At 21.0% G+C, this 16,667-nt stretch overlaps 1 protein-coding gene across 3 annotated transcripts in view; it reads left to right on the forward strand.

Annotated features, from left to right (window-relative positions):
• The window catches only part of LOC129614461 (acetylcholine receptor subunit alpha-like), a 224,514-nt gene that overhangs the window by 149,824 nt on the left and 58,023 nt on the right, over positions 1 to 16,667 (forward strand). The window contains exon 5 of one of the 3 annotated variants that reach the window (XM_055529053.1): positions 4,141 to 4,321. The exons of the other annotated variants lie outside the window; for them this stretch is intronic. Coding sequence (XP_055385028.1) covers positions 4,141 to 4,321 — 181 coding nt within the window. The remainder of the gene's footprint in view (positions 1 to 4,140; positions 4,322 to 16,667) is intronic. 3 annotated transcript variants of the gene reach the window in all.

Consider the following 16,667-nt stretch of genomic DNA (forward strand, 5'->3'; position numbering starts at 1 on the left):
GAATGTACAGTTTTTACGCTATATTCATATTTAATAAACACAATTTAATTACATTCTACCTTGTACTGATTTCAATTATAGCTGTGTGTATGATTGGAAAAACTTATTGACCGGTCATTTGATGTACCTACATATTATGACAAATCTAATGTTTTACTCTGCTGTCATTTTAATCTTATACTTGAGGAAAATCAGTTACAAACTTTATATTTTTTAATTAAATGTCAATCAAAAGCTTTCGTCAATTTTTTTTTAAGTATTTATTATTTTAACTTAAGTATGTGACAACACATTACATAAGCCGGCTACTTTTGAAGTTTTGAATTCTAATTGACAAAAAAATATTAATTTTGTAATTTATTTATAATTTATTAATATAATATGAAATTAATTTCATAACCTACAATTGCAATTTTAAATGAAAACAAAAAAAAAATTAGAAAACTTGAAAATAGAAAAATTTAATTTTTCGTAGTATAAATTTATGAAGTAGGAAAGTTTTTTAAGAATTTTTATATAGGTACAAAAAAATCTCTAAATCCCTCATTGAAAATAATGTTTAGCCTCCAAAATGTTTCAAGCTAGTTTATTGTAACACTAATTGTTAACTTATGTCTTTAGTCTTACAAAAGAGCTAAATTTATCAATGATGAATGTCAAAACACTAATCAAAATTTCGTTTTCAAATGATTATCTTACTCTCATTCAGAATTGTAATGTAGCATAAGGTAATGAAAACAGAAATATTTGAGTAATCTGCAACACAATATTACAACACACATTAGGAAAAAATACTAGCAATACACTACTTATTTATTATACTTACTATAATTATAAAAACCTATATTAAAATATTTTAAAGCATTTATCTCTTTCAAAAGTGGGAAAATTAAATAGACATTAACATTTAAATAATGAATTCTATTCATACAGACAAATTTTTCCATAAAATTAGTGTATACACTTTTCACAAATCATACATTATTTTATTTATAATAATTTTTAGTATTTGTTTAGCTATAATAAAAATTGAATTGGAAAATTTTCCTCTTCAGCAAAATCTACTATAGTAACAAATTCCTAAATAAATTTAATGATTTTACACAAAATAGAATACCAAAGAAAATAAGTAAAAAGAAGGACATTTTTTTATTGCATTCAAAAATTTTTAATATTTTTTCTTTATTATTATTATTTAACAAACACATGTACCTAAACTAATTCAAATTTTCATAAACTCATTGTTTAATATATTTATATTTTCATTTATTTATTTTTTATTTTATAAAATCGCTTTGTTTCTTTCTTTTGTTTCATTGTTAAAAAATTAATATCAAATAATGTAGTAAGAAAATTTTTTAATATTAAACTTAAGAAAGTGAAAATCAAAATTTTTTATTATTTAAAATTTAATGTTTTGTTTTCTGTTTTTTTATTTTTTTATTTTTGTGTTTTTCAATGGAAAAACTAAACTTATAATGCAAATTATAATTATTTTCTATATTTTTGTGTTTAATAATTATTATCTAACGTTTATATATATATATTATATTTTTGTATACACGTGTCTTTAATATATTATTACATATATATATAAATATTAATATTTTGGTGAATTACAATAAAATATATTTACATATCTATCATACATATAATAATTTTATGCTTGTTTAATTTTATTTTTCAAGAAAAAAAATTATAAATAATAAATAAAACAAAATGTTATTTATTATTGAAATTTAATTTTAATTATGATTAAATAATAATTTTATTTAAAAGTAGTTTTCAATTTTTAATTTTTAAAATTTTTACCAAATACCCCAAAACGACAATTTAGAAATAATAAAAAATAAAACCTGCGAAATACAGGAACATTTTATTTTTCAAATAAAAAATCAACTTCTTTACATTTTCAAAAAAAAAAAGTAAAATAAGTAAATTAAAAACAATTGAAAAATCCAAAAACAACGGTAATACTTGAAATACAAAACAAAACATTTTCAAACATTGTAACAAAAAAAAAAACAATAGTTTTCTACATATAAAGAAAAATTTTTGTAGCACTAATATTATTTACTTATATAGCGATAATAAGTTAGGATTATTTTACTAATAATATATTTAATATGTATTTAATATATTATAAATAGAATATTTAATTTTCATTTTTTTTTAATTTTTTAATTCAAATTATATATATACATATATAACTATATATATACATATATATGTATGTACGTATATAATTAATAATTTTAACTTTATATCAAAATTATGTATTTCCCACTATTATTTAACCGCCTCTTCATATATGTATATAATATTTAAAAAAAATCAAATACATATATACATACATAATGTAAATTCATATATAAATATTAATTTCTTTTAAAAAATAATCAATTTATTTTTATTTATATATTATTTATTTTTCATATTTTATATAACCTTTCTTGTATTCAATAATTACAATTATTGTTAAATTTAAAATATATATAAAATTATTTGAGATATAAAACACTATATTTATTATTATTATATATGCATTTATATACTGTAATATATATAATTCTTTTGTAAATAAAATTATAAAATCTATCTTTTCCAAAAAAAAAAATGAAAAAAAAACGTTTGAAGAAAAGTAAATATATAATCAAATTTTATTAAATAATTTATTATCCTTTTTTTATAACATAACAACCAAAACAAAAAAAAATTATTCACTTAGAGCACAATCAGCATAATTTATTTTAGATTTACATTAATATTTTTATATTATAATATTATTTAATTCTATATATATTTATATATATCATAATATTTATACGCATATAGAAATTGTTGAAATTAAATTCATAATTTTTATATTTATATAACCTTAAGTTGAAAAAAAAATTTTTAATCAAAGTTTATTTATATTACAATATATCGAAAATTTACAAACATTATAATATATTGCATTCATATTATATTTAAGATAATCGAATTTATGTATATAAAACAATAATTTATGTCATCAACATTAAAATTGTAATAAAATATTTTATATTCGATATATGTGTATGTATGTACTTCAGATGTAAATTTCTCATTACAATTTCATTATTATTAAAAAAAATAAAATATTAATAATTATAATTTAATAAAGTTTAAACAAAGAAAAGTTTATATAATAATGAGTAAAGAAAAATATTCTCAGATTTAAGAATATTTCTCCCAAATTCTCGCGGAAATGTTACAAATTTTCTCTTAATGTTCAATACCGAATATTGCTTTCAAAAACTGGAACATACATATATAAAAGATTATAGTTGCAATAGATTTCAAAATTTCGAAAGTCTCAATCGTTTTCGCTATTTTTGAAAATATTTTCCTATACCAAAAACAAAAACAACAGTATTTTTTGTAATAAGTTGTTGTTTTAATACATATTTACAACATCCGAACAAAAATTACAATTTTTGAATTAATTTCTTTATAATATAATTTATCATTTTAAATGTTTATATAATAATTATATAAAATGTTACTGAAATATATTAGAAGTGTTATTTGAAATACATTATATTGAAAATATTGTATTTATATTGCATTTAGTAAAATTTTAAAATGAGCAAAAAATGTATGTAACAACTAAAAAAGCATATTTAAATTCAATTCACTAATAACCTATTATTTAATCTACTTACTTATAACATTTAACAAATTATATAAGCTTTTCATCAATATAATTTATAATACATATATCATTTTAGTAAAAAGATAAGCTTAAATAATAAGATGAAAAATGTAAATATTTTCATATAGAAATTATAATCTTTCTTATCGCCAATATTCAATTAAAAAATTTTAAAATTAAAAAACAACTATGACAATTTATGAAAATATCTAAAATCGAAACTTCAAAATTGGTAGTGTCTATAGAAGTCAACCAAATATAGATATATACAATATGTATATAGAAAAAAAAATTTGGGACAACATAACTCCTAACCAATTATTTTAACCAGATACATAAATGTTAAATTATTTTAAAGAATAAAAAACAAAACAGTTACAGAAAGTTGACAAAAAAAAAAAACAAAAGTACAAATATAAAGAAAAAAAAAAATGGTATGAAAACTTAAAATGTATTTTCAGTGCTGATGGTCATTATGAAGTAACACTTATGACAAAAGCAACAGTTTATAACAATGGACTGGTGATATGGCAGCCACCAGCCGTTTACAAATCATCATGTTCAATTGATGTAGAATATTTTCCATATGATGTTCAAACATGTGTTTTAAAATTAGGAAGTTGGACATACGATGGTTTCAAGGTGCACTTCAATTCCATAATAATTTCTTTTTTCTCTTAATGACAAATTTGTACTTTTCTTTTACTTTTTTTCTATTTTTTTTTTTAATTTAATTCTTATTTTTTAACTTTAATTTATTTTTATTTTCATTATTAACAAAAAATAAATAATATTGTATACATATAAATATATGTGTATACATATACTTATAAATATATTACGTATTTACATTTATATTTAATTTTATTATAAATATATGTTATATATACATACGTACATATATGTATGTATTTATGTATATATTTATATTGGAATGTTTTGTTAAAGATTTTAGAGAACGTTTTGTTTTATAGAGAAGAAAGAACATTTAATATTGGAAAAAAAAACATGGTTTTAAACGTTTTTTATATTTAAAATATGTTCATTGTATTAAAAATGTGAATTTTAGAATAATAAAACAATATCAAAATTAAAATTTTTTATTTATTGTAAAATATTTTATTACGTCTTTTGCAAGTGTTTGGTTTGTAATTTATTAAATTCACATTTTTATATACGAAAATTTGATGTTCTTAGACAAATTGAATATTCAGTAAATAAATTATAAAATATTTTACGATTTGCTATAAATTAATTTTCTAATTTCATAAATAATAATAATATGTATTAATATTTTATTATCAACTTATACTTTGTTTTCAAATATGAAGTTTTCCAAGTTGTGATTTTTCTCTTCACAGATTTTAAAAGTACTTAATCGGTTTCTTTTAAATGAATACGATAAAAATGAGCGAACGAGTAAACATTTCAAAAGTATAAAAAACTCAGTATAACAATTTTAAATTTCATCTTAAAATTTCCAGCTCAAATCCCTTGAAACTACTGGAGTTCTGTTAGTGGAGCAAATAGAACTTAGTGACTCTACTTCGTCATTCATTTGGTGATTTTATTTATATATTTATTAATTATGTAGTATACAATAAGGAGGTGCTTTTCTTTTGCCCATTAACTTGGGTACCAAGGCCTTCAGGCCCTTCTTACGTCGACCCATAGAATCTGTTGTGATTCCCGTCCTCATCTATACATATTATACCTACCCCTGGCAAATTCCTGTATGACAACCACCTCAATGCTAATTGAGTGCATCCACCAATAGCCTCAAATCTGAACGAACAAGTGTAGCTAATTTTCGTCCCCTTGGTCCCAAGGGAGACACAAATTTTTTAGAGTCACAATTTTTCCAATGATTTGAACCCCGAAACGTTTCTCCCAATCATAGAGCGCGCAGAACCATGGTCCTACACACCTCACATTATGGCTTCAACCCAACGAAAAAAGCTGCTACTCCTCTTCGAACGTGATCATCAACCTTCTTTCTTCCATCTATGCTGCAGCGTCCCGGCACCGACATCAAAGTTACCTTCTTATACCTAGCCAGGGCGTCAAGTGCATCAACACATTGCTTTAGCAGCTTGGATCCCACTACATTAGACGAAAGAACCCCAAGAACTGCCCTTCTGTCCTATATAATAAAGATCCGGTGTGAATATGTCTCAGACCCATCCCTATAAAAAACCGCAGCTCCAAGACCAAGTTCCAGGCCCCCTCGTTCCATATCTGCTTTTAGACGGGTCCACAATGTAAAACCTCATAGTTTTCACCTTCATGCCAAAGTTCTTGAGCAACTTCATGTCCTGAATTTCCTTGATTTCTCTAATAATACTAATGTGGCCTTTAGATGCACCAAACTTTGGATTTGTATTACTTTATCAGCAATGTTAGTATTTGTGCTTTGTTTGGAAGGTTTCCAGTTTTCATAATATTTGTAATACATGCCTAAAAGACATTTGCACAGTCTTCTCCAACCCTTCCGCCCAATCAATAAGAATGCGTTATTTTAATAGCACATTCATATTTTCTAATATTATTCAGAAAGTACACATTGAAGTGGCTTATGTTCTAATTTATGTTTTACAATATTTTGAATAAATAAAAACAAATCTTATTTTATTTTTATACAATAAATTTTTTATTAAAAATCTTATTTATTACTTTAATTTTAGTTCGATTTTTTTCAAGACCAAAATTATAGCAATAAATTAATTTCAGTTTTAAATTTTTCGTCTAAAAACTAGTACTGTATGAACCTGGCTTTCAATATTCCAAAACTCAGCCTACACTTCAAGTTTTTTTTTTTTCAAAAAATAGTAAACTGAATATTCAAAAAAAAAAAGATATTTACTAAAATAAAAAGACAAAGATAAATTTCATACTAAAAAACAAAATTTGATTGAAGTTCAAAAAAATTTCTTTTATCTTTTCAAAAATTAATTTGCAACTAATATTGGAATTAAAATTTTTTTAAATTTTTGAAATTTATCCTTCGAATATAATCCATTTTTCCCTTAAACAATTCCAATAAAAACTGTAGACAACTACTTAAAATAAAATATTAAAAAAAAGGAAATCTGAAAAAAAATTTATAAATATATTTATAAATTAAAACAATTATACAAAAATTAAAAATATTTAATTTTAATTTTTTTTTGTTAATTTTAATTTTTCTTTGTTATTTTGGAAATTTTTTACAATTGCTATATAGAATATTTTTACATAAATAATAATTTTCTTTTAATTTATTTTTTATTTCTTAAATTTGGGAAATTTCTTCTTGAGGATATTCGCTATTAAATTTTATTAAAAATTTACTTATATTTTATTATTTTAGCCGCCCAATTTAATATTTAAAAAAAAAAACAATAAAATATAATTTTAACAAAAAAAATACTTGTATTTTAAAACAAAACAATTATTCATTTATATATATATATATATAATAATAAAAAGAAATGATGAAAATTTAATGTAATTAATTTTAATTTAAAATTAATTTCAATTTTTAATTTTGTAAAATGCATTCCTTTATTTTTATACTCTAAAACTAAGAATCCTTTGAAAAAAAAAGAATAAATGTTTGTTTTTTCTTACTTTTCTTTTTAATTAAATTTTATTTTGTAAATTATATAATATAAACAAAAAAAAATCTGAAAAAAAAACCAGCACAATGGACAGTGGTGGGAATTCTAATGGGAAAGGTATAAAATTGCAAAAAAAAATTAAAAACAAAGCAATTTTCCAAGTCTTATATTAAAAAAAAAAGAAATTCCTATAACACTAAAGCAAAATTCTCGTCTTGATGTTTTTCTCTCTAAAATCTATATATTTATACAAACTCATATATATATGTATATTCTAATACATATTTACATATATATAAATTTTTATAAATGGAATTGCAATTTTAAATTTAATTTAAAAGCACCATTTAATCACTTTATATTTTATTATAATTATATATGAAATAAATTATAAATATTTTTTATGAAATTTTTTGATGTTTATAAATGTTAAAATTAAATGCAATTTAAAATTAAATTACTTAAATAATATTTTTTTAAATGTATACATCCTGAAAGGAAACATTATTATGAATCAAAACTAAATTAAAAAATATATAAAAAAATTTAAAAACTATATGTTAGAAAGAATATATTTATATATAAAGAAATATTAAAATGAAATATTTACATTTAAAATAAAATAAAGCAAAAACAAAGACTAAAACAAAATATTATTGTAATTTTAAAGTGAACAAATATAAAATGTAATATCAAATTTAAAAATAATAAAAAAAAAACACAAATAAAATAAATAAAATAAAAAATTATCTTCTAATATTTTATACTTAATTTTCTTTATATGTAATTGTAACTACTTCCAAAACTTACTTGATTTTTTTTTCCTATATTAACAATATTCAACTTCTTATATAATTATTTTAATTCTCATCGTTTCATTGTAAATATTTCCATACAAGTTTTTATATATATAAATACATACTTACGTATATGTCTATATTTCTAATATAAAAAAAATATATTGTTTTTAGATAAAAATTAAACAATCTAACAAACCAATTTTTATTTTAAAAACCTAAATGCTCGCTAATTACAACTTGTCAATTTAAAATAAAAAAAAACATTTTTAAATTAAAATTTAATCATTTCAATTTAAAAATATTGTACTGCTTTCAGTTAATTTTTGACACTTTTTGAAGAATAATGCCTCCTTTCTTCTTTAAGAGAAACCTTTTTATTTTTTATTATGAATTTTGCTAACGCTTTTTTTTAGCACAACAAGATAGTCTTACGGGGACTATTTTGAAAATTTAATTTATCTAAGTGCATACTATTAGCGTTTGATCTGATGTTATGAAGGAATATCGGAAAAAAAAGAATTGTGATCATGACAAATTGCGAGACATCCATCGGACGGTATAGTTCATTTTCAATATCCGACGGGACAAAGAGGCTATCTTGAGAAGCTAAGCATACTAAGTAAAATTATTTGTTTCACACTTTTTAGGTGGTAAGACATAACTGTAAAAAATTGCTTCAAATTAAAATAATTCAAGTAAAACTACAAAAAAAATTGGATTCTCCAGGAACAGCCCAAGCAGCTTTAAGTGGTTGTAATATTTATAAGAGAACGTACGACAATCGTTTTCGTGAAGGGCGTATTTCACATTGAGAAAGAGCGCCATGCTTACGCTAGTGTCGTATTTTTACCTTACAGTACAATTTATAAAATTGCCTATTAGATACTTCATATCTTCTAATTTTTCTTCTTTATTCTTATAGATCCAAATAACTTATCACTTCTTCAAATTCTACCATCACAATCAAAATGGTTGCATAAAATAACTCCATATTGTTTTTATATTTCAAAAATTTTCGTGTTCTCAATTTTCGTAACAATTTATAATCTCTTACACTAGTTCCAAAACTAAACACTTTTTTGACAACTAAACACGAGTCAATATGGTCAACGATAGCATATTTATTCTAATATTTAAAAACAAATTATAATTACATTTTAAAAAACTTAATAATATTAAATTGAAATGATTAAAAATAATAAAACGCACAAGAAAACAGAAATAAATACGCAACCTTAAATTAGGTTTTCAATAAAATAAATATGTTTCTTGTACCAAAGTTTACTTATACGTTATACACATAAACTAATATTTTATACCTTTTCCAGAATGCATTTTCGTTCTAAAATATTATTTTTATTATATTCTTTTTATTTTCTCACTTTAATTTAAATTAAAAATCATTTATCACAAATTATTTGTATTTTGTCAAAAATAATGCAAAATTTTCATATAATTACCCAAATTTTTTTCGAGACAATGACAATGTCTTACAAAATAAACTAAAAATCTCACAACCTCTTTAATTACTTCACTTAAGTACACTGATTTAATTAAAAAATCTTCTAAAGTCAAGTTTTTTTAATTCCCATTTTGTATTTTACAATTTCAGTTTAAAAGGCAGCAATATAATTATTTTAAATCACATTGCATTGACGGATAACAATGACACCAAAAATGAGAAATCTTTGTTTTCGTATTTTCTCACCAATGTCACGAAATATTGATTTCGTAATGATAAAAATTGACGATAAAAATTTTTTCGTTGTGAATTATACGATATTGTCAAAATTGTGACATGAATATAGTTTCAAAAATTTACGGCATTATCAATTATTTTCAATTGTCAAATGTATTTTTTGCTAATACAATATTTACAAATCAATTTTTATTTTCAACATATTATTAGGGATGTTCATAACCACAATACATAGAACCATTTTGTAGTCAAAACTCTGCTGAATTAATGTTAATAAACAAATATTGCCAATACCCTTAATTCCTTAATTCATAAGCATTTCTTCAACAATTTAGGAAAATTACTATTACTTTTAAGTTGGCAAAGCGTTTTCATATAATTTATTGTCAAAAATATTATAGTGTCAATGCAATGAGTATCAGGAAATTTTTTTGCTGCATTCCATTTCCACTATCTGTCATTTTGTCTTTAAATCAATTTTTTTTTAAGAATTACATAACTAAATAAAATTAGTTAATATATGTATTTATTTATTTTGCAAAAAATTGAGTTTTCTATTATAACAACAGAATTTGTGTTTACATTATTATTTATTTTGTATTCAACTTTAATTATTTTGATGATCCCAAAAAATATTGCAACTATAGTTTTAGAAAAATGTTTTAGTTAAATAATTTAGTGAAATATAAATAAGAAAATGAAATAATAACTAAATTAACGAAAAAATAAAAGTAAATAAAAAAAATATCAATATTTTAGATTAATATAAAATTAGATTTTTTTTTTGGGATATGATTGAAGTTTATAGTAAATTAGATAGAAATCGCCTTTAATTAATTTAATTTTTTTATTTTTAGATTTATATGTACATATGTGTGTATATATGTACATTATTTATATATTTATAAGTATATACATGTCAGTACCTAGATGTATATAAAATTGTTAAAAATATACTTAAACGAATATTACTTAAAATAGTTGTTTTTCATTTTATTTATACTTATGTTTATATAGATAATATATACATATATGCATACACACAATTAGAATTAGCTATAAAATATGTTTTTAATAAGTTTAAGTTTCATAAAAATAATTTACAAGTTATATAAATTAAGCATTTATTAAGATTTGAAGAAGAAAATGGCTTATAAATTTTTTTGTCAACTTACATTAAAAAAATAAAACTTATTTGTGAATGAAACTTGTTTAATACTAACGTATAATGTTTTTTATTTGAAATGAATAAATTTTTATATTATTTTTTTTTTATTCATTTATTTTTAGTATACTTCTGTTCCAAGAACGTTTTACTAAATCATTTTTTTTTTTTTTTCAAAAATCAATTTATTATATAAAAAGTTAAAAGCTATTTCACTAGAAATAATGTTATATGGTTTGTCAGATACGCACCGTTTCAAATTTTAAATGAAGCAAAAACTCTAACAGCAACAAAAGATAATTTTTATAAACATTATACTGTATAACAATAACTGCGAAACGCTATATTGCCAAGTGATAGCGTGATGAATATGCAACATATTTATAACTATTCTATAAAATCAGCAGTTCATATGATTTAAATACGGTACACATACCAATTTCACTATACTGCGTAAAATTGGATATGTTTATGAAAAATCTAATCTAGCAACATTTGTTTATGACATTATGATAAATAAATTGCTGAATTCATTATATATCGCGATATATTGCGTTCGTCATTGAAAACGTATGCAGAAATTTGGTATATTTGGTGTATTTAAAATAAATGAAATTAATTAAAAGAAAAAGTTGTTTCCTTCAATAAGTGAATTTCAATTATTTTTTGAACCAAATTCATTTGGAGCAATTAGATTGCTATTATTAGATTGCTATTGTTAATTTGAATTTGTTTAAAAGCAATTGTCTTCTCAAATTATTGTCATTATTATACTAAAACTTTATTTTACATATAAGGATGGGAACTGCATTTAAGAGACCTTTAATATAATGATCAAATTCAATAACTAATAATTATGCTTATAAAATTATATTTTTTAATCGCAAATACATTTGCCAATTACTTCGAAGTAGAAAAAGTAAGTCGCTCTAAAAATTCTAAAAACCTGCTTAGAAAATTGCGTTATTTTATTATTTTGTGCTTTATTTAACTAGTACACTTAACCACATAATTTAACTAGTACATTTAACTAGTAAAAAAAAATCTAAAATCAATCTACTCGTATTGTAAGATTTTTTAAAAGAAATTCTTCCAGTAACCCGAACTATTTAAATTTTTCCAAATATGATATTTTGTGAAATTTATTTAATTGAAATCAAAAAAAATTTTCAATCAATTTGTTTTACTAATCAAGTGAGCAATAAATGTAATAAAAATAATAATAAAAGAGAACACATGTACCTGTATGTATATTTAAAATACTCAACAAATTTTATCTCATTAAAAATAAAAGTTTTATCAAATATGTACCGACAAAATTTGTAAACATATTTTTATATGTAAAACCAAAAGTTTTAGTACTTAATCTGAATGGCATAATTAACTTAAAAGAAGCCAATTTTAACAGAAAATCACTTAAGACAATTTTTATTTTCTATAAGAAACTTCAAATATCCGAAAAACAAAGTGTTAATGAAAGTGTATTTTGCCATTATTTATTAATATATTTATTGTATAGTAAATTCTCACATTTCGAAAACTGAAAAAAGAATTTATGCGAAATTCAATTGCTCATTCACATGATGGATTTTTATTCAATATTTCTTCCAATTTGATGAGACATAGACCTCTAAAATTAACAAATCTGCGTAAAAATTAAAAAATTTTCATCAGTGAAATAGCTTTTAACAAAAATTTTTTATTTGTATGGCAGAGCATTTCTTATTTTAAGTAATTGAATTAATTTAATTCTATTTTATTTTTCTCGAAATTTAATTTATTTTTTAAAAAAAATAATACTTTTCTTAGTTTTGTTATGAAATTCTTTTATAATTTTCTTTTCTGTTTCCATTTTATGTAATTTTTTATTATAGTCAAATTGAATGCATATTTATTTAAATTAAACACAAGAAAAATAAAATTAAAAATATAAATAAAATAGATTTTAAATAAAAGCATTTTTGAAAAGAAAACAAAAAAAAGCAAATAAATTCAAACCAATTAAACTGAAAAAAAAAATGTTTTTTTATAAAACATTTTAAATAAAAATTAAAATATAAAATTATGAAAATGATTTATATAAAAATTTAAAAAATATATTTATATATATATAATTAAAAACAAAAATTACGTTAATGTTATGCAACGTAATATAAATAAAATGAATTAAAAACTAAATAAAATAAATTTAAAAAAAATCACAATAAATAAAAGTAATTTAAATTAAAGAACATTTTATATATTATTGTTATATACTTATATATTTTATATTAGAGCTTTAAATTGTTATTTTTTTTTTTTTTTGAAAAATTTCAACAATAAAACTATATATAATATAAATTAATTATTGTGTTGTTCCTATATATTATTTTTTGTATTTACATATATATAATATATATACTCATTATATACACACTTAGTTGTATATTATGTATTTTATACATTTATATATTTAAAATTTAGATTTAATTGAAATTTAAAAATTTATATACATAGTAATTAATTGAGAAAAAAAAAACAATGATTACACACATAGGGTTGAATTTTATTAAAAGAGGATGAAAAATTAGAATTATTTTGTTATTCAATATATAGAAATATAGTTTAGCATTTAGCCCTAATTAAAAAAAAAAAATAAAACTCTGTTCCAATATTTTTAATTAGCGCATGAAAAATTTATTTCTTTTTTTCAATTTATTTAATATTAGTTCTTTTTTTGTTTCATATAATTTAAGAAAATTTTAATTTATTTCGAATTGTTCTCTACTTTTATTTCTTAGAATAGGTTTTAAAATTAAATTTCATTTGCGTTAAATATGCATGGTTTGCATTCTCTGTTTATATGACATGTACTTTGCACATACTCTTGGATCATAACTTTATTCTATTGTAACATAATTTTGCATTTTTCAAATCAAATTTGCTATAATAATTTGAATATCGTAATTTGCTATGATTATTTTATTGAATTGCTTTAAATTACAGACTTTAATTGCTATTGGCATGTGAAATAATTTTTAGAAATCATAAAATGTTTAAAACAAATGCTTTACATGTATGTTGTTTATAAAAAAATTTTGGTGTTCTTAAATATTATTTAATTGGTGTAAATGTTGTATTTTAAAGTATTATAAAGAATGAAATTGTGATGATTTCGTTTAATCTAATTTACTTCATATTAACGTTTTTATAAAATTGAAAAAAATATTTTTTTTAAAGTGATCTTCAATTTAGATAAGGTATTCTCTTAATAAGGAAATATTTCCTCTTATTGCATACTTTCAGGGGATTAAAATTTTAAAAAATTAACATTATAACAATAACTTTTTTGTTTTTAAGGAAATGAGGCAGGGACTTATAACTTTGTTCACAAAACTTCAACTTTGTTAAACTTCAACATAGTCAACGAACGGTTTCTTAACAATTTCTTACCAATTGTTTAATATATAGTAAAATTGTCTTAGAGAGATGATTTTCATTATTATGTTGCGAATTATAATTGTTGCTCAATATTTTAAGGTCTTACTTTACAAAAAAGATTTTTTACTTGTACGTAAATAAGCCAATATAGGAATAAGTTCAGTGAATTTCCCTACGGTAAGTTTCTTAATAAATTAAATATTAAATTTTGAGAAGAACTCAAGAAATTTAATAAAACTCATTTAGGAGCAATAGACAAAATTATAGTCTTCATTTGAACTTTCAATTAATCTCTAATTAGCATAAATAGCTTATTGAGAAATATTAAATGTGTCTGAAGAACTAAATAAGCTATATATTTTGAAGAGTAAAGTTTCGTCCTCATCCCCCTCATATATGCAAATTCTCTTCATATTTGATGAAAAAATTGTTTTGCAGGCAAAATTTTAAAGTAGTAGGAGGTGTTTGTTTGAAAATTGAGTTATGTGAGAATGAGGTTAAAAAATCCAAAACAAATAATTCAAGGTTTTGCCGTAAAAAACCATATTTTTAACTTTAACCATTTCTATCTAATTATCTATGCAAAAATGCATTTTCAATATCAAATAGAAAACATTAATTAATTTTTCCCTCATATAAAATACATTTTTTTTAATGTGTTGCCGCACATAACCTCAAAGTCCAATGTAGCTATTGTAATATTTTAGTAAATTTTCACAAGTACACGCAACTATTACGCTTTCACACATTATTGCGTTTTGATTTAAATTACATTTTTGTGGTACAATTTTAAAAAATATTTAAATTCACCTGAGTAATTAAATTAATTGAATTTTTATTTTACCTTCAATTTATTTATGGTAAATTATAAAAATAAGAAAAGTACATAATTGCAAAACTATAAATGAATAAAAAAACGTTCATTATAAATATGGTAATTTTTATTCATAAAATAAAAATAAAACATTCAGACATATTTTGTTAGATGTGTCACTTGAGGTGATAGGATGCTATTCAACAATACTTTTAAGTATAGAATTTCAATATTGAAAATTGATTTTATTTTGCAAATTATGAATGATTTTGGGTTGCAATAGAAAGTAAAATAAAAACGATAAAAGGAAAAACGTTCCATTTTCCTTTGGAACCACATATTCTGTTTAGACTTCGTTAATATACCTGAAGTGGTTTAGGACTATGAAAAGTACAATTTTTGTTATTTTTTTAAAAATGAATACAAATGTCTTAACATATTCTGCCATAAGGTATACTATTAAAATATTACTTATACTTAATTCCGAAATTGGTCGTAAGTTACTCGACAATCAAAAATCCAAAAAAGATTTGTAATTTCCCATTGAATTAACCACAACAATCAACAAAATTGTTGATTCCTGCAAAATTTTTAGTGTCTCCAATTCTACCCTCTCTTTTCTTTAAATTGATACGTATAAAATACACTTTATTTTATTGTACCTTATTAATTTATTTTTTTTTTATTTTTACCAATATAATTTTTTTGAATAATTAAAACAATATTTGCATTAAATCTCCTATGTCCTTTTACGAAATTAGTGAATTGGAAACGCAGTATTTATTTAATGTAAATTAAATGTATGTAAGCTCTTGAAAATAACATTTATTTGATACAATAATTATTATACATGTCAGCACTTATTATTCTAACTATTGATTTACATTTATGTTTATATATACAAATAATAAATACACACTAACTTGTAAAATATATGTACATGTACGTATTTAAAAAATTAAAGGCCGAGAACAAAAAAGAACAACTAAAAACCAAAATAGGTTGTTACAAATTCAAAGGATTCTATATAATACTTTCGTATTAATTATGAAGAATAAAAGCTGAAGTAGCATAATAATAAAATGTGAGGGAATTTCTAAAAAAGAAAAATTTTCATTTATTTGGTTTTTATTTATTAATTTCTATATGTATGGATTTATATGCACATTTCAAAGTGGAATAAAAAAAAATTATTAACGATTCTTGAAGCGAAAAAATAATTGACCCATATATAATTTTCAAATATTGATTTTTCCTCTCTTTTAATTTTTACTCATGTGTTACATCCTTACATTTAATATATTTCATGAAAATTCACATGGGTATCAATTAACGTTATACAAAATAAAAAGTATGCATACCTACATATGTAAATACCATATTTGTGAACAAGCGTATGTACACTCGAGTACGAACGCTGTATTTAAAGCAAAGTACAATGTTAAAATAAAAGAGAAAAAATTTAAAATAACAATAATTTTCATATTAATA

The sequence above is a fragment of the Condylostylus longicornis genome, unplaced genomic scaffold, assembly GCF_029603195.1.
Source record: "Condylostylus longicornis isolate FDR11 unplaced genomic scaffold, ASM2960319v2 ptg000110l, whole genome shotgun sequence".
NCBI lineage: Eukaryota > Metazoa > Arthropoda > Insecta > Diptera > Dolichopodidae > Condylostylus > Condylostylus longicornis.